The 20,153-nt window shown below is 41.0% G+C and overlaps 1 protein-coding gene across 1 annotated transcript in view; it reads left to right on the plus strand.

Moving 5' to 3' along the window:
* The window catches only part of ephb6 (eph receptor B6), a 43,766-nt gene extending 23,613 nt beyond the window's left edge, over positions 1-20,153 (plus strand). The window contains exons 5-18 of the mRNA XM_008431488.2: positions 10,000-10,155; positions 10,513-10,784; positions 12,495-12,576; positions 14,565-14,689; positions 14,779-14,941; positions 15,610-15,724; positions 15,839-15,894; positions 16,397-16,513; positions 16,592-16,839; positions 16,921-17,139; positions 17,229-17,378; positions 17,790-17,974; positions 18,061-18,219; positions 18,947-20,153. Coding sequence (XP_008429710.1) covers positions 10,000-10,155; positions 10,513-10,784; positions 12,495-12,576; positions 14,565-14,689; positions 14,779-14,941; positions 15,610-15,724; positions 15,839-15,894; positions 16,397-16,513; positions 16,592-16,839; positions 16,921-17,139; positions 17,229-17,378; positions 17,790-17,974; positions 18,061-18,219; positions 18,947-19,052 — 2,153 coding nt within the window. The 3' untranslated portion in view covers positions 19,053-20,153. The remainder of the gene's footprint in view (positions 1-9,999; positions 10,156-10,512; positions 10,785-12,494; positions 12,577-14,564; positions 14,690-14,778; positions 14,942-15,609; positions 15,725-15,838; positions 15,895-16,396; positions 16,514-16,591; positions 16,840-16,920; positions 17,140-17,228; positions 17,379-17,789; positions 17,975-18,060; positions 18,220-18,946) is intronic.

Here is a 20,153-nt window from a genome sequence, read left to right on the forward strand (position 1 = left end):
TTTACATTTTGAAAGTGCATCTTTTAGGCTAAAATATGACCAGATCTCGATTTTATTATGATACCTGCTGTTTGGGAAGAAGGTGAGTTATGTACATAAACACTGATAGAATCCAAATTGATGGATTATTTCCTGTTTTAGTTGTTCAAGGTAAGAAAATGAGTATTAGTTAAAACCTCTTTGTCAAGCCTGTGCTGTTTTTTTATTTGCTTTTCGTACAGTTACCTAACACGTAACAGTTTTGTTACGTGTTAGGTTGAAATGATCTAATCCTCAAGACCAATGCAACCATACTAAAACCCAAACAAACTGAAATAGGATGCAAAAAAATGATATAAAGAAATGTCACCCAAAATTTCTAAAAAAAAAAAAATTATCAAAATGTGTTGTGTTTTGGTAAGTTATTTTTCAAAACTGAAAAATAAATGACCCCTCTGAGCAGTCGACACATGCTGTCTCTAAGGCGATACAGTTAAAACAAGCTAATCCTAGCTACAGGATAAATCATGTAACTTAATCCGGCGTCTCTCCTAAAACCTCAGATAAACTTGTTTAGAGAAAGCAGTCGTGAATGTTGCCAGGGCTTTTGCTCTTGGCTGCCTAAGTGCAGAGCAGTACAGATTACAAAAAGGACACCGTGAGCACATAACTTCTTAGATGTGCGGTCAGTTCGCTCTTTACTTTGTTCACAGTCGATGTTTTCCATTGCAGCTGTCAAAGCTAAATGTATAAAGAATGTCATGGTTTGGATGTGTCTGTCTGTGGCGCAAAGAAGCCAAGTCACCGAGTGATAAACAGGTTTGGATTTTTAATGTGCTGTGTTCACAGAGTGACGAATATGTTGATTTTAAAATAATTTGTATTGAAATGGTGTGAGTGAGCGCAAACCGAAAACCGGACAGCGGATAAATGTCTACATTAACACTTTGTCCTGCTCTGCAAAGTTCTGGAAACACTAAAACTGGTCTGGCTGGGAAATCTTTCAAAGAAGTCCAAAATCCATCCTGTGTGCCTTCAGGTGTTATTTAAGGAGTGCAGTGCAGGAGTGAAGAGACTTCAGAAGTCCTCTCATAAAGTTTTGTTTGATCATGCAGTAAAGAGAACTGCATGAATCATGAGTCCTGTGACCTTTGTAGTGATTTGCAGTCTGTTGTTTGTGTGTTAGGCTTAACTCGCTGCTTTCCCAATTTTCCGTTTCTGCATCTCTTTTCTGGAAAACCCCCCGTCTGAATGTGACGACGCAAAATTTGCATGCCGTCGGCAGCCTGAGTGATCTTAACCAATCAGAATTGGCGGCAGTTGTGGAAATTCCTGATGCAGAAATGATTTCAGCTTACACAGGTCTGACTCAGGTCTACTTATGCTCACTTTATGTGCATTTCTAACGTTGTCCAGCGTTAACGTTGTCCAACGTTGACTTGCTGTATATCTGGCAATGCAGCCACTAGAGGGCAGTTCTGAGCTTCTGAACCCAAAGGAAAGTTTATAAAAAATACCAAACAATGAAGGAAATTATGATGATGTACACTCAGGAGGAGACATAAAGAGCACAGTAAAGGTGGTACATCACAGCCATTCTTGTCATTGTGTTTTTCTTGCTGCTCTCATGTGATCTTTACTGCGCCACATTTCCACCATGATCACCAGCGGTAACGCTCTGTTTGTTAGACACAAGACTTTGTATATGTCTGCATATCTAAGGTTGAGCGTGAACAGGACTCGAAATGTTTATTTTTTATTTCATGTAATGGCTGCAATACAAATGTCAAGTCAAGTTTATTTGTGTCGCACGTTCTCAGAAACAAGGCACTTCAAAGTGCTTTGCATCGTACAAACATTATACAGACATCAATAATGAAACGTGAAATATGTTGATCAATGTTAGCTAGCTTTTACTTTGAGACAGTGAATACAGTTTGAGTTTTCAAAGCTCTCTCCTTTATAAACATGTCACAATTTTCTGTTTTGTCTTACTTCTTATGAAAAATGTATTGAGTTCATTGTTTTGCATTGTTATGCAGAAAGCCCTTTCATTTAGGCTGCTTTATTTGTGAGCCACCAGAAGGGGGCAGCAGTCTTGGCAGCCCATCATCTCCCAAAGTATTCAAAGCAAATTTGAGACAGAGAAGATAAGAAGGAATAACAAGACATTTTTGAAACAATTTGCTACATTCTGGCAGCTCTTCCTCTCATTAGCCATTTTCTAAAACAGCATCTCTGTGACGTTTTGCCGCATTTAGTCGTCGCTGTGTATCTGCATGTCCGCTGGCCACACCTCGAGCTCTGAAGCATTGACTGGTTTTTAATCAGCAGCTCAAGCAGCAGATGATAGCCGATGGGCTGTCAGACTGCGCAGAAGGAGCCAACACACCCATTCAAGGACTGGCAGGGAAACGAAATGTAAATAGTGGAAACCGGAGAAGAAAAAGCTGAAGAGTCGACAGCAACAGGACTTGAAATGACAATTTTGCCTTGTAAACATGCATTTTCAAACAGATTCTTCAGATAAAATTCCCCCCCAAGTAGCTCAAAAACTGCTTGAATCTGAGCCGCGCTTATTTAGCCCAACCACATGCAATTTGTGTTTTTTATCCCGCCGTATGAGCTCCCGTCATGATGATGCCCTGCTCCTCAGAAGGGATAATAGAATGGTCTGAATATACTCGGTATCACACTACAGAGGGTTTATTTCATAAAATACGGTTCAAAAGGTTCTCGTCTATCCAGGACAGAAGCAGCACACAAAGGGGGAAAAAAGAGGCATAATTTTGCTCTTTGGAAACTGCAGATTTTCAAAAGTTTAATGAGTCCAGGACTGAAGTAAATATCCCAGTGAAAGGAACTGCTGCAATTATGATAATTTGCATTTGCTAATCTTTTTTTTTATATGGATGTTGGCTTGACAAAGACTGAGAGGGCCGTTATTCAGTTTGTGGGAAGTTCTTCTTCTTTGAAGATTCTTCTAACGCATTAATTCACCTCACCGGACTGAATACGGCTCGCAGAAGAAAGCAGAAATTATTTCTTTTATCAGCACCTGAATGAAATGTTCCACCTCAAACAAACAACACAGCTTATTTGTGTGGGGAAATCCAGAAGGAGGCAACGGCTGTTTTTTTACTTTTTACATTTGGGAGCGTGATTCTGCAGCTCAGACGAAAAACAGAGAGCAGATACGCTTCAGCTGAGAAGACAGGAAGTCAGAAAGACGAGGGCCGCTGAGAAAAACTCAAAGGTCCTCGTAGGTGGGCAGGTGCGTATACTGGACTCTCCTGCTGCGCGGTTGCATCAGCGGTGGAGCTTATGTGATTGTGCGCGTTTTTGTTTTTGTGTCAAAGAGCAAACAAGAAGGGAAAAAGCGAAAAAAAGAGAGAGAGAGAGAGAGAGAGAGAGAGAGAGATTATGCTGGGAGCCAGAAGAGGGGAATGAGTGCATGAAAAACGGACTAGAAGAGAGAGAGAAATTGGGTCACTGATCTACATTGCAGTGTATTATGTTGACATCAACTTACTCACCTCGCCGCCATCTTTTTTTTCTATTTTTCAGTTTATTTTATTTCCTGGGGAGAATAATTTCAATCTTTTTGTTATTGCTTTTTTTAGTTTGGTGTTCACCAAAATAATTGTATTCAGTTGGCTATATGTTTCTGACCGTTTCCTCCGTTATTCTTCAATGCATTTTATTGTCCTTTAATTACAATAACGTACAACGCAACATCAGATTAACTGGAACAAATATTAACGTGCTCATAGTTGGAGAATAATTAGCAAACACGTCATTATTTTTAGCTGTTTATATTTATTTTACTTCATCTGGTTTCTTTAAGCACAATATTTCCTCTTTGTTGTGAGCGATTGTGATAAAATGTCTGCCTTACAGTTTGTGAAACGGGCAGAAAGCGTGGATGGACGGGCAGAGCTGGGGGAAAGGTGGGGGTTGCAGATCAAGCAGAAGGGCAGAGGGCATGCGTTCTGATTGGCTGATGTAATCAGGTGGATATGAGGAGGAGGAGGAGGAGGAGGAGGAGGAGGAAGAGGGTCGAGCCGCTGCATCTAGAGCGCGTGTTGGCGGCGATGATGAGAGCCTTTGTAGCAGAGTCATGTTTCATGTCAGAGCCGTCCGGGAACGCATCTGTTAATGTACAGCGAGGAAATAAATGATGGAGGAACTCGGCTCCAGACGCTGACTCTGTTATTGTTTTTCTTGTTCATTTTTCTGCAGCTTCCTCTGCTAACCCGTCGAATATACGGCTGGAACCAGATCCATGTACAGAAATTTGCATAACCGACTTTCACTGTCGGATATGAAATCTACGCTTTTCCTGTTTTTGATCGGTCAGGATTACCAAAATCATTTTTATCAGAATAATCAGAATTAATACTTGGCTCAAAGTTTTTCAAAAATGTAAACAATTTGTGAAACATCTGATGATGATGTCATGACTTTTGTAGCTTCTGATTCTCACGCCGTTAAGCTAAACAGAGACACACCAGTGGCTGTGCTTTGGCAAAACCTCAAACGTATTTTCTCCTTGTGATCAAGAAAAATTTTTTATGAAATCGTCTTGGGCATCAGGTGGACGATTTGTATTTTTTTTTTATTTAACCAGGAAAGTCCCATTGAGATTAAATTCCTCTTCTTCAAGGGAGTCATGGCCAAGAGGCAGCAAAAGATGCCGGGGACTGCCATGATCACCTGCTCCAGTAATTATGTGGGCAACGTAGGGATTTACAGATAAAATGTTCAGGATGGATGGCAAATGTGCCTCCGCAGAATAAAAGCAAAAAACTTTGCAAAGATGCTGTCTGTGCAGCTGGTAAGGCAGTTTAATTAGTAAACACTAAAATGAGTTTGTACTGACATGGGCTGAAAGGCTGCTCAGGAAGGAAGAGGCCAAAATGCACTCAGGAACAGAAGTATATGGATGTGGTCGCATCAAGTTGTGTCGTTTTCCTGCAGGAGAGACCTGTGCACTTTTCAACATATGTGAAATGATAAGGAAAGAACAATATGGGGGAACGTGTTATCAGGACATCTGTCAGAAAGTTAAAGATTGAATGAAAAAAGAACCCAAAGGATGCAGCCAAATTAGTCCCAACGTAGCTTAATGACAGCAGATTTAATGGTTTTGAGTCACAATAATAATAATAAAAAATCCTTATTTGAGTCCCATGGAACAAGTCTGTACAGATCTTAAAATATTCTGAGCAAACCTACCTACAAATTTGACTAAGTTGAGGAAAGATGCCCAAAACATTTGAACCAAATCAAAGTTTAAAGGCATGTCTAACAAATATCAACGAAATGTATTTTATTTTCTGAAATTGAAATATGCTATATACTATATTACTGAGGATTCAAGGTTTGCTTACAAAATGACTTCTTTTCTGATCTGCACACACTAATGTGCACACTATCTCAAAGACAGACCAACAATCACTCAGAGCATTTATATATGTTATTTATGTTTATGTCCCATTTTCCTCTTGATGCCATCAATATATCATACTCTGTGTAATAAATGAGATTTGCGTTTAGAAGAGAATTGCAAAACTAACTCTCTGCTGATATCCAGACTTGTTCAGATGCGTCATCCTCCCTCCATCCTTCTCTGGCTGTCCGTCTCCGAGTTCACCTCTTCTCTTTCGCCGTCTCCCATCACTCGTTCTCTTCCCGCTGCCTCCCTTTTCACACCTGTTTGATCGCTGAGCAAGCTTTCAGAGACAAGTGAGAACACAGAAAGCCTTTTATCTGTTTATTCCTCCCCTCTTTCTCATCCTGCCTTCTTATTTTCTCCTCCCACGCTACCAAAACACCACCTCTCTCACACACACACACACACACACACACACACACACACACACACACACACACACACACACACACACACAGAGCCATCCACGCTCATTCAGCATTTAAAGCTTGAGACGCGCTACATGTCTCTGACAAGGTTATATAAATAAGGTCAGACATTCCCTCTCTGCAGACCAGAGACACCAGACACACACACACATGCACGCGCACACACACATCATCCTTCATTCTCCAACTCAAAAAGTACTTTAAAGCTGGTTAAAAACATATGAGTGGCTCTGTTGGTTACACCTGCGGGTTCTGGTGGTATCAGCCTTCCATTTGCACCCAGCAGGAAGATGCAGCAGAGCTTCTCCAGGTGCAGAGACTCCACTTTAAGGTTACAGACAAAGTGAACCTGTTTTAAATGATGCAGCCTGTAATAGACACCGCTCCAGGCGCGCTCACACATACCTCCACGCAGACTTTAAAAACAGAAGCAGACCAACCCACAGGCTGCAGGCTCTGTGTTCTGGTGATCTGAGAGCCGTCGAGGTTCCGGCAGGTTGCTGCAGAAGGTGATGTCTCACTCAGGTCGACCTCGGATGTCTCACAGTTGACGCCAACAGTTGACCCTCATCGCAAGTTGCTTTCAAAACTGAGGAACGTCGGCGTAGGCAGCTGTGTTTGATATTCTGTGTGGGACAGAAATAGTACAGGCAGCCTTTCCACAGGAAAGTGCTATTCCTATCAATTTAATTGCATCTCATTGTACACAAATAGTTACACAATATTTAATGAAATATATCAGTACTAATTCATTCTGTGATCGTCTGATTGTATGATTTTCTAAATAGTTAAAAACTAAATGCCTTCTATGTTATTTGAGTGTTTGTACCTCAGTGTGACGGTTATGAAGCAAATCAGTTGAGTAAAATTAATTTAAAATCTTTCCTCTTGTCTGTCACAAGACTTAATGAATTTAAATGTCCTTAAAACATTCAGATTGATTGATTAACCGTTTTAATTTACAGTTATTCTCTGTTTTATTTTGGTATTTATCCTTCATAACGTTTGTTTGGTCATTATAATTTGTTATTGATTAATAAAGCTATTTGTAGTCTTATAATAGAAATCCATAAAGAATGTTTGTCACAGTCTGAGCCCAAAGGGAAGCTCTTATCCAATTAAATTCATATTTTCAAGGAAATGGAGAGACAAATTGAAAAACTGACTGAGACATCTTGTTCTGTGACATTTAATTTCTTTTTGACAAGACAAAATTGCATGCGTGAGTCACACTGAGCGATAAACTTAAACTTGCACACAGCTATTTTTCACATTTTTGGGGGCATGTAAGTTAATTTTATTTATGTAGCACATTTTGCAGATGTGAATCACAAACGGCTTCACAAAGACAGCATGAAAAGAGAAACATGATTAAAGAGGAAAAAACTAACTAAATAATACGGACAATTTAAAACAAGCATCTGGATTAGGTTAAGGTAGTCTTGACATATTGAATGCGCTTTTATTCCCCACCATTAATTAAATATCCTCAAAATAAAGGCAGGAGTTTTATAAAACTTTTTTTGTGTGAGATTATGACATTTATTGATTTTTTTCAAGGTTTTTTTTTCTTCAAATCTCTGCCAGTTGTGCCAATATATGTGAAGGTTGACTGAACGAGATATGGAGTAAAATTGAGAAGACTGTTCCCTCAGTTTTTGAAACTCATAAATGATATCATATAATCAGTTTCCTTTTGAAAAGGTTGAATAAACTGTTTTCCTCTGATTAGAATGAGTGAGGGTGATCTGTTTGGCTGCTGATTATCTATTAATTTCTAATTTAATCATTTTTGATCAAACAAATCAACCTAACGGCGCTCACAGAGCGTTTATACTGTGGGAAAGTAGCCGATCTTTATGTTAGGCCGGTGCGTTGGGTGTGCTCTGCTCAACCTGGACCACATCCTCTGTAAAAACAATTAAATGACAGAGCAGGGAAAAGTAGCAAACAGCTGTGAACTTCTGAACCAAAGGAAACCACAAGTGGTGCTGAAATGCTTTTAAAACTTCAAAACACATGTTGACAGGACTGACCAAAGCAATAAAAAAAAAAACAACCTAAAACACCAACATGACATCCAAACACAATTCAGACCATTTTAGTAAAAACCCTCTAAATACAGTTTGATGTGGGTGAGCTCTATAGTTTTTCTCCTAACAGATACTTTGACTTTTTTTTTTTACTTTTTTTTATGGAAACAAATTATTGTGGTGAGCATAAAGGGGTTCTCTCCAAACCTTTCTTGGAGTCTTGGTGTCTTTGGTATGGTTTTATTTAAGTGGGTCCGCCCCAAAACAGGATTCTGCTCTGGATGCACACACACTAGAGGTGCTGCACTTGGGACTGGCTCCAGCATCGGTAGGAAATTAACAAGTTTGTGCATAAAACTTAAACTCTAACACTCAGCATTCACAAAACATCCATATACGTGATCAGTTTGTTTACTTACTCCAGGCTTTTCTTTAAATACTTCCAATAGTTCAGTGCCAACTCAGCACAAGCCAACGGATTTACTTGAGAGATTAACTTGTCATAGTTAAAACCGCTGATGCACTGATCAGATTTTTGAGTCTAATTTCCAGTCTTTTTTTTACTTTTTTTCTTTCGTAAAGCTCTGATCTGCACGTACGACTTTTAGCCAAACCGATTTCTTCTTAAGAACTACAAAACAAGAACATATAAAAACAGGATTCATAGTTTTATTTTCTCACCTTTATGTTGCGTGTGGTCATTATTAACATCAGTATGTTTGTAAAATCGGACAAAATTACATATCTTCAACATTTATATTAGCAATTTGCAAAGTTAGCTTGGCTACTTTAACTAAAACTGTAGTCTCCATGTTTAAAGAGAATGCAACTCCTAACTTTGAGATTTCCAAACAGTTGACAACATTTTAAATCCATTGTTTTTGTGACAGAGGACCATTTGAAGCCAAAGGGATAAAACAACAGGAGCAACAGGAAGACTGTAGTCCATTTAGCCTTCCTGTTATCTGCTGAAAGTGTTGCTCTCTCAGCCTGAACAATCACGTCAAAGCATACTGTAGAAAACATTGTTTTCTGTTAAATAGCTTCTTGCATCAGTGTTCTTCAGACTTAATATAAACACCATTGACCCTGAAGATGGCAAACTTTTTGTTTCCTCCTACCATCTAATTGCTGTTACTGTGACAAGGGAGCTCTTTGATATGAAAAAGAAATCCATCTTTTTAACACAGTAACATTAAAATATGTTCAACAATATTCTGTCCAGTGGACCTCCAGCTGTATTCATAGTTCAGTATTTGCAGATTTTTCTGTGGAATTTGACTCAAAACTATTTGAGGATTTTTAGTCATAGACCATATCTAAAATATTCTAAAGAAAATGCAGCTTTTAAGCTGAAATACCTCGACACAATGCTACTGGACACATGATTAGCTGGTGCTTGGAATCAACCAAGGATCATCATTCATTTTCATTTTGATATGCGCCAAAAATGTTCTGGGTTCAAATCTAGTCCAAGGACTTTCAGCACTAAGTCTGCATGTTCTCTCCAGTAACTTAAGTTTAAACCGTGTGTTGTGGGTGTTTTAATAAGCTGATTTCCTAATTTCTTGTAGCAGCTACAGTGCTAACACTAGATTGTATAAAAACATGACGAGCAATAAGAAATCTGGTGTTATTTGTGTTATTTTTGTGTGTCTGTCCTTCATCATGACATCAGGAACTTCATTCCTAATCCATCTCCAATAAACGCGATGTTCTTAGCCGCTGCTGGTGTGAAGTTGCATTATAAAAATTAAATCACAAGGGGGAGGAGGTCTGCAGCTCTGGCATCCTTCTCTTGTCTGTGCTTATGACTTAGCAATGAGAATGAAGAATAGATTTTAAGAAATCTTTTTTTATAAAGGACTAAAGAAATGATATCACTTCCATATTTTGCACAAATGCATCTTTTTTCGTGATTATAAATTTGTCTGGTACACATATTCATAGCTTATTGTGTTGTTGCTCTGCCCAGCGCTTTTCTTCAAAGCTTCAAGGCTTCTGTCGGATTGTGGCTCATAAGGATCAGCAACCACATTTATTGTATCATTTGTCACTGTGAAAGTACTCAACCATCTTTGTGCCCTTTTCTGTCTCTCCGCAGCCTGTCCTGTGGGCTACTTCAAGTCTGTGTCTGGCTCCAATCCCTGCTCCGTGTGTCCGTCCAACAGCAGAACCAGCCAGGAGGGATCGAGTGTGTGCGAATGTCGCAGTGGCTTTTATCGTGCAGCCAACGATGCCAACTCGACCGCCTGCACAAGTGAGCCTTGTGTGTTTGTTTGTTTATGCCCAACTCTCTTGGAGATGTGCAAGGGGCCCCCCCTGGAGTCAAACTGTGGAAATAATCAAGTTACAATTACCAAATCCATCTTGTTTTATGGATTGCATGTACAAAAGACAAACCTGAGAAGCATTAAAGAGCTGTTCTCGCTTAAGAAATGCATCACCGTCAAGCTATTTCATGAGCCTCTTTCCATTACTTTTATACAGGAATAAATGGCTTTGCCAGCATGAAACCTTTCTTGTGTCATAAACTTTTCACCAGACGCTTCAGTCTAAGTATCCCCTGCTTATATTATACATGCCGAACCCCCCTGCTCCCTCTGTTTTTCCTCAGCTCCTCCTTCTGCTCCAGTATCTCTGACATGGGAGTATGAAAGCGGCGATGGAGGAGTCTCCTTAAGATGGCGTCCGCCGGTGGAAATGGGAGGTCGCACTGAAGTGTGGTACGGTGTAGTTTGTCGCATTTGCCCTTCGCCCACCTTCAGCAACCCAGCCGCATGTTCCTGGTGTGGAGAGGGAGTCACCTTCAGTCCGTCACAGACCAACCTGAAGCAGACTAAAGTCACCCTCAACAATCTGCTGACCAGGGTCACTTATCTCATACAGGTACTGGTCTCTGTAGGAATGAATGATTTCTCATTATATAAATAAAACTTTTATTTATTAATGAATATCCAATATTAGACAACTTTCAGCCCGGAGTATGATTCCTGTTGAACGATGTAAACACACAATGATTTGTTTATATTTAAATATTTAAAATTTTTTGTTGAAATCAAGACAACACAAACATTTTAATTTAGATTGCATATCAGTGTTTGTTTTTCATTGCAGATTCTGTTTTCGGAACAAATATCAAGGGAAGGAAGAAAAAAAAGATTTTTGTGTCTGAATGTGAGCCTTATTCTACTGTCACTATAAAAATGTTGCTCAACAGCAACATACACAGCAGCTGCATCTGTCAAAACTAAATACAAGAAAGATGACAATATGATGGTGAAACAATGAAAACTGATTATGAGCTAATGTTAGCTTTGATCCCAAGCTAACAGCACAGCCAGCTGCCACAGGAAGTTAGAAAATAATCAGATTTTGACTCATTGCTTCAAAAAATGTAGGATTTTTTATGATCAATTTATTAAATTGTTGCCAGGTTGAAAACATTTAGCCAATTAAACTATTCCAGTGTGGACTGTAAGAGTGTGAAACACATGAGACTACAGGCGTTTAATATTAACATTGGTAATAGTCATTAAATTTAACAGAAAGGAGTTCTAATACTATCATTTGTACGGGTGAGTTTCTGTCCTTTCTAGGTCGTGCCCAAGTTGAAACCAACTTGTAGACACAATTCATATTAGTCACTTGAAACGTTTCAACCAACTGGAAGTTGTTGTTTCAGCCAGATAACCCAGTGACAAGAACTAGTCAATATCTAGTTTTAAATCTTGTGTTAACTCTAGTCACACGTTTGACTCAAAACTCTTGTGCTGTTAAAGCAGCTCAGGTGCCATTTGATGCATATTCAACACACAGCAAGACTTGTAAAGGGAGTGCTTTGCTGCCACCTAGTGGTCAAGGTGTGACCTACATCTGATTAATGTTCTTAGTTGTATTTAAAATATTGTGGCGAAGACCAATAATTGCACATAAACATATGTTGCAATTAACCTTCAAAGCCACGTTAGAGCACCACACACCTACATTTTAGCTAGATAAAATTCAAACGTGCAATCTTTATTGAATCCAGCTTCTGCTTGACAGAAAAAATACAAATAAATAGTTTTTTTATATCCATTTGTAGATCAATTCAGGTATTAAAATATTTCCAGTTTGAACAACACGCTCTAGATGTTTGCTCAACTTTTTTCTGGCCTACTCCAAAACCCTCGCTCATTCAGCACAAACCTCTCCTCCCCTTCAAGCTGCACATGCTCTAATTACTGACTTTTTCTTTTCCTGGTTCTGTCTCTTCCGACTGATCAATGAAACAGGTTGTAAATTGGGCTTTGAGACCTTCATGTGAGTGCCGAGGCCTTTTCAGTGTTCACATAAGGAAGATTTTAGAGGGTACGAGCTGAATTAATTTAAAAGCCCCTCATCATCAAATACACACATTTATTATTTAGTTCCACACAGCTCAGTTGGAATCATGGCCTATTTCTTATTCATTATGGGGAGATATTTCCCATTCACTGGGATGTGTTGACTTGACATGGTGAATGCTCCGTGGCTGTCTTTGTTTCTTGCGTGTGTCGTAAATGTCAGCGTTGGCTCTGAATGTCACGTCAGTGTGTGTTTTCTCCATATTGACAGGTGCAAGCAATGAATGAGGTTTCATCTTTGAGTCCTTTTCCAGCTCGATACACAAGCATCAATTTCACCACCAGCCAGTCAGGTGAGAACGGGACAGAGCGGATGAAAAAGATGAGATGAAAGAAAATGAGAAGCTCTGTGGATCCTGTGTGTGTGTGTGTGTGTGTGTGTGTGTGTGTGTGTGTGTGTGTGTGTGTGTGTGTGTGTGTGTGTGTGTGTGTGTGTGTGTGTGTGTGTGTGTGTGTGTGTGTGTGGGTGTGCTTTTTGTCCGGGGTGGGGGCTCCTCCCCCCCCCTTTTTATCTCTTTTGGTGCTTCAGCCCCATCTTTTCTGCTGCCGCTCTCTGGACGAGGGGTCGCTCAATGTTTCAGCGTGCTGTCAGATCTCATTATGATCTCCGAGTGGGAAGAAAGGGACGAATGAGAGATGGGAAGACAAAGAGACGGACAGAAAGAGAGATGAAAGCAAATGAGTCGGGAGACAAAAGGAAAGCTAAGCGCTGTACAGATCAAGTGCATGATTTTTGTAGCTTTCCAAGAAGCCAATTACGAGAAACTTGAACTTTAATTGATCTAAATTATCCAACAACCCAGTGTAGGGGCCTCAAGAGATTATCGATTAAATACAAAGAAAGTTTTCTGTAGCTTGAGTCGCCTTGCCATCGCAGTGACTGTAACGAGATCCTGCTTGGCGCTCCATAAAACTCCACTTTTAGACGCTCTTGAACATCCCACACAGGTTACGTAATACTGCCCCCATGTGGTTACGAATCTTCGGTTAGGATTTAATTCAGCTACAATGAAATTTGATTAGGTTAAATCATTGTAAGCGAGATTCAGTTAATTGCATGTATACTCTAATTAGCTGCAGTCCAGTTCTATTTAGATCAAAACCACTACTGAATTGATCCTCACAAATACAGGGTGTTTCTTAATTAATCTGATTAACACCAAAAACTTAATGTTAGTTTAATAACTTACAAAAGAAAAATTAAACACATTTATGATATGGATTGACTACACTTACAGTGATACATTTATGCCTGCTTATGTTGATAATTATGGTTTGCAGCGAGTGAAAACACAAAAATGAACATCATCAGATGACAGAATGTTACATCAGAACAGCAAAAATAGGATTTTAAATCAGAAATGTCATCCTTCTGAAAAGTATGTCAGAGTACTGTACAGTATATGCACTCAGTACTTGTTCAGGCCTCTTTTGCATGAATTGCTGCATCAGTGCAGTATAGCATGGGGGGATCAGTCTGTGGCTCTGCTGAGGTGTCAGTGTTGTGTAAATATAAATATTAGCCTTCAGCTCGTCGTTTTGCTCTGCTGTCTCTTATCTGCCTCCAGACAATAACTTATAGCTAGTCTGCTAGCCATTCAATCTATGATACCGTTGTCATTAAAGAAAACGTCAGTGTCCCCGTAAAGCTTCTCAGCAGACCACAAAGTGTTTAAAACTTTAGCTTTGCTGGTTTTTGGACAATTGACCAACACCAGAAACTTCACGGAACCTCTAAGTTGCATTCTCTGCTTCTCCATTCTTCTACAATTAGTTTCATTTTTGGATTACTAAGCAACAACCATATATTTGTTTCCTCTTCCTTAACGCTACTAAGTCACCACTGATGTCTCCGATTCGGGGATGGCTTAACACCACAGATGCAATAGTTGCATCCCATGTTTTGAATGTGTTTGGCTCTTAAAGCACTGACTCAGCAGCAGTATATATTTTGTGAATTTCCTCCAAAGTCTTGAATTAAAAGAGTTGAATTGACTTTACAATCTTCTCAAGGCCTGAGAAACCTGTTGTCTGTGCATCTTTTTCTACCATATTTTTTCCTTCCACCCATCTTTCCCTTAATATGTTGGGATACAGTACTCTCTAAACAGCTCTGACCTTTTGTGACTTACCCTCACGATATGTGACTTATCTGTGTAACATTTTTAATAACTTTTTTTATTGTTTTTTTTGTCTGTGTCATTGACTTTTATGTTGTCTTTTGCTGTAAGCCATAATCATCACACCAGATATGAAACTGGTGTTGTCTCACCCACCACAGTTCCCAGCACAGTTCCCATGTTGCACCAGCTGAGCCGAGCCCCAGACTCCATCACGCTCTCGTGGCCTCAGCCGGATCGACCCAACGGAGACATCCTGGAGTACCAACTACGATATTACGACAAGGTGTGTTTGCAAACCAGTTTAATAACTTTCACATGCCTTTTACTTGGCTAGAGAAAATGAACGGGACTTTTTTTGCCTGCGTTCCTCAGGGCTCAGACGTGGACAGTGCCATGATGGTGTACAGCGAGACCAACACGGTGACCGTCAACGCCCTGATTCCCGGCTCCATCTACGCCTTCCAGATCCGAGCTCGAAATGAACGAGGCTACGGCCCGTACAGCAGCACCATCTACTTCACAACGCTGCCGCTCGGTACCTCAACTCGTTATTACAGTAAAAAAATAAAAATAAAAAATTGAGTTACACTTGTGGGATTTCATCGGCTGGAAATCGGCACCAGCAAAGCTGAGAGGGATAGTGTGTTAGATGATGGATGGATGGATGGATGGATGGATGGATGGATGGATGGATGGATGGATGGATGGATGGATGGATGGATGGATGGATGGAAGGAAGTGTAGTCCTGGGACAATAGTTAGTATTATTATGACAATGAAATATTTAGGATTAGATTATTTATTTTGATGCTGTTGTTAGTTGGTTTCACTGCGTTTCTCACGTCCATAATAAAAAAAAACATTCCTTTTCTTCTTAAAATATACTTTTAAAAATGAATTTAAACTTTGAAAATTGTTTCAAAGTTATTTTGCTATTACAAGACGTAATAGCAAAAGATCCAGAAATATCACCAGATAATCCCTTTAAACATGCTTTTGACAAATTGAAACAAATTGGACATCATCTATGTTTATTGTTCTGTACAAAGCAACTTACATAAACAATAGGGTAACTAAGCACAGGGGACATTTCAAGGGCAAATCTTTTCGGGTGGAAACGCTAAAACTGTGCATTCAAATTGAATGTGTTCAACAGTAGAGGTTTGGCTCTGAGCCTGGACTGTCCTGTTGTGTCTCCCACAGAGGAGCATTCACAGCAGATCCAGAACCGACTTCCTCTGCTCGTCGGCTCAGTGATGGGCGGGGCAGCGTTTCTCCTCGTGGTGGCAGCAATCATTGTCGTGGTTGTGTTTCGCAGGTAAGTCTTTAAGAATATGCATTCATGCTTTTATGTTCTCAATTATCAACTATCATGTTTGTTTGTTTGGGTTTTTTTTTTTAGAAATTGACATGCTTTTTATTCATTTTGCAGCAAGAGGAGAGAGAGTCCTTACAGCGACCGGCTTCAGAGGTACATCAGTAATCGTGGTGAGTATGTTTAGTTTACTGAAACTTTATCAGGTTTATTTATATGTGCATAATGAGACAAAGACGTAACAGCAAAAGATCCAGAAATATCAACAGAACGGCTTAAAACTTTCGCAATCCATCTGTAGCTGAATATTTTTTTTCCGAATAAATGAAATTTATATTTATTTTTGTAAAGAGTAGATTAGTGATACTCAGAAGGATCATCCCAATTTTGTGATAAGAAAATCTGTGTTGGGATTTATGTCAATAAGTGGCTAAAATCCCTGATTTCTTTTCTTTAGAGGTTTTGTTGGCTCTAGTGGCCTTTATTTGAAAATAGTTTGACAGGAAAGAGGGTTATCGGAAAGGGTGAAGACATGCGGCAAATGTCACCAGGCCGGGAATCGAGCCTGCGACCACCGGCATGAGGACTAAGGCCTCAATACATGGGTTCTGCTTTGCCCCTGCTCCACCACAGCACCCCCTGATTTCTTTTCTAAGATTTGATTTGTATTTCCAGGTGGTGTTAAATATTATGTGGACCCGTCCACTTATGAAGACCCCAGTGAGGCCGTTAAAGAATTTGCCCGTGAAATAGAGCCTTCTCACATCAAGATTGAGGAGGTGATTGGTGCAGGTTGGTTTGATGTCCTCCTAAATCTCTCCTGTAACCTTCTCAGCTCTGGCTAACTGGTTTGGCTCTGTCCCCATTCAGCCCAGTTTGGCGAAGTGTCTCGTGGACGTTACCGTCCTGTGGGCCGCAGGGAAGTGCTGGTGGCCGTGAAGACTCTTCGCTGGGGGGCGTCTGACAGAGAGAAGGGCATGTTTCTCAGTGAAGCGGGGGTCCTGGGACAATTTGATCATCCCAACGTGCTGAAGTTGGAGGGGGTCGTCACGCGCACTCCTCCGGAGAGGATCATCACAGAGTTCATGGAGAACGGACCACTGGATGGTTTCCTCAGGGTGAGAAAACGTCTCTTTTTTTTGTTTGCGCCATCGGACTCCATGTTACAACTCAGATTTTCTGTCCCACTTCCTCTGCAGGAGAACGAAGGTCAGTTCAGTGTCCTCCAGCTGGTTGGGATGCTCAGGGGGGTTGGTGCTGGGATGCGGTATCTCTCCGAGAGAAACTTCGTTCACAGAGACCTGGCTGCCAGAAATGTGCTGGTCAACTCCAACCTGGTGTGCAAAGTTTCTGACTTCGGCCTCTCCAGACTCATGAGGGGTCTGGATCACAACATGCCCACATACACCGCCTCTCTGGTGCGCTCCGAGACCATTGTTTTCATTTCATTTGACTTCTTTGATCGGTGATTGTCAGTCCGACTGTCTGGCTCTGTTGTCTCTATCAGGGCAGTAAGATTCCAGTGAGGTGGACAGCACCAGAAGCTTTTCAACATCGAAAGTTCAGCACAGCCAGCGACGTCTGGAGCTTCGGCATACTGATGTGGGAAGTGATGTCCTACGGAGAGCGCCCGTACTGGGACATGAGCAACCAAGAGGTGAGGATGGGACTGTGACCTAAGCGGAAATTTGGTGATTGGTGAGCATACTGCATACTCACTGCAGTCCAAAACTGTGCAGAACTGCTTTCCCCCCTGGAAATGTAGACCCTCTCCAGAATGCCTAGATTGATTACATTTAAACTCATAGAGGGTTTGCAGGAATAATTTTTGTGCACATTTCTACTTTTTTGCTTGTTTTTGATTTTACATATACATGCTGATACAGAATAAATGCGCTCCCTTTCTCCCTGCTTCTTGAATATTTTAGTAGTTCACAAAATGCCAAAGCGCTAAAATCTCCATAGTGTTCCTCCAAATGCTCTTACAAGCACACATTGACCTTTTCCGGGAGCCTCGTCTCTCTTCATCCGTGCGTAACCTGGGCATTCGGTGCCTGTGTGTCTGCAGGTGATGAAGGCGGTAGCAGATCAGTATCGGCTCCCTCCACCTCACAACTGCCCCCCTGCCCTCCACTCCCTGATGCTTCAGTGCTGGCAGGCCGAACGAGGAGAGCGGCCAGGCTTCGACCAGCTCCTCTCCTCCTTGGATCGGCTCATCAGGCACCCTGCCTCCCTCAAGGCCGAGCCAACTCGGTGAGGCAGCAGCAGCTTCGAAACACGCACCGGTTCAAGTTTCTCCGCAACAATGCATCTCATCCTGTTGTTTTTGGCGTTTGCAGGAGCTGCTCGCAACCGCTGCTCAGCCCCACGCCCACAGACTTGACGGCAGTGGTGACCGTCGGCGATTGGCTGAAAGCGCTGAGGATGGAGAGATATCAGGAGGAGTTTGATCGGGCAAACATAGACACGTTAGACAGAGTCAGCATACTCACCATGGAGTAAGTTCAAGAGTCATTTCTACAATTTCAGGTTGAAAAATATTCAGCAGGTCTTGTCAGAAGTTTGCATGCCCTCGTGATATGTCACAAGATCAAAGGGTACTATTTTCAAGAAGAATAAGTTCTTTGTGTTTCTCTGTGTTTCTCAGTAATCCGCGGAAAACCATTTTAGTGGGTGTCACAGTAAACAAGCTCTTTTTATAATTGCTCACCACCTTCTTTCACGTTTCCCCTGATATTTTTAATCATTCAGCTTTGGTGATGAGCCACGTTTTTGAGGTAGGACGATCTTGTTGCCATCAAACTAACCTTCAGCTCCATCTACAGATTCTTAGTAGGATGGTGAGAACAGGTCAAATGTCATTTGTGAAAAAGTTTAGGGACAGAGATTAGACCTTTTTTGAAGTAAACTTGGAATAATCAAAGTGAAGAATGTCATATGAACTGTAAAGCATGGTGATGGGTGCATTATGATGAGGCTCAGTAGAAGTGGTGCATCAAAGGGGATGCAATAATAATTATTAAGAAGGACTTCTGCCTCAATTTTCAACTTAGAACAAAATCTAAATTCTGATGTTTTGCACTGGGAAACCATTGTGAGTTCCAACAAGACAATTATCAAAAACACACACTGGCTGATGGTAAGCGTCTGAAATTGCCGACGTGAAGCTGAACTGATTGCTGCTTGTTGCTAACTGGACTGCCCTTCTCTCTGTGTCTCGTTCAGAGATGTCCAGAACCTTGGTGTGAACCTGCTGGGCCATCAGAGGAAAATCTTCAGCGCAGCCCAGCAGCTCAGGGCCCACCTGACGCAGGGCCAGGTGGAGGTCTGAGGCCGCAGCCAGAGCACAATCTGTCCCGGTTTCCACCTCCTGTCACTCGTCATTTTTATTTCATGGGGGCACTTGCAATTAAGCAGAAACGGAAAAAGAGGACCCGCTAAAAGCGTCACTCTGAACTGTATATTCTTAAAAAAAAACCTGATGCACCACGGTAACGGAACGCCCTCCCACTGGAAAGAACAGAAGAAAGGTGCACCATGGGAGCTGAAGTCCAGGTCAAACGGAGGTTTGTAAGATTTCTGAAGAGGACTTTAACGTTTCTTTTTTCCTGTGCTTTTCACTTGTCTTTTCATCATCATTCTTTGCCCTTTCTCGCTGAGACTCTATCCCATTTCACCCGTTCCAAATGAAGTAAAACAACAAAAAAGGTTTTTCTTAAATAATAAAAAGAAAACTCAAGGAGATCTTTCCTCACAAAGAATTGCGTGAAGACAATCAAAGGTTTTGTTATTATTATTATTTTTTTAGTTATTTGTAAAGCTCTATCACTTCCTCTCTACTTAAACAACCAAACTACCTAACAGCCTACAGTGGCTGAATTTTGCTTTCAGAAAAATATAAAGTTTGTTTAGTGTTTAAGCAAAAGTGCGATAAACCACCAATCCAAAGTCAGTAAGTCACTGGGAAAACTCAAATGAAAATGTTTTTGTATGAACACTCTAAGCCATGTTGTGTCCTTTTAGAAGGCAAATCCAGGTCTAGAAGAAGCTCCTCTCTTACGGTCCGCGCCGTCCTCGGTGACGGCAGACCTCCCACATTAAAATTTCACCAGAACCGTGACAGAAACAGAAGCCAGCAGCACCGTATGTGTACATTTCACACGTCACCTCTGTTTCATTCAATTGCCTGAGTAAAGACACCCAGTCACTGGAGCATGGTGAATGTGAGAAACGGGAAAGACGGAGAAAATCTGATCTGATTTACACCTGGAGGAAGCAAGATGCTTTGTGGCAGTTTGACAGAAGCACGTGTGTGTGTCTGCGTGTGTGTGCGTGTGTGTGTTGTAAGGATGACTGTGCTGTTATGTCCACCAGGATTTTTGCTGTAACATGATTTTGTGTGTGTGTGTGTGTGTGTGTGTGTGTGTGTGTG

The sequence above is a fragment of the Poecilia reticulata genome, linkage group LG16, assembly GCF_000633615.1.
Source record: "Poecilia reticulata strain Guanapo linkage group LG16, Guppy_female_1.0+MT, whole genome shotgun sequence".
In the NCBI taxonomy this organism is placed as follows: Eukaryota; Metazoa; Chordata; class Actinopteri; order Cyprinodontiformes; family Poeciliidae; genus Poecilia; species Poecilia reticulata.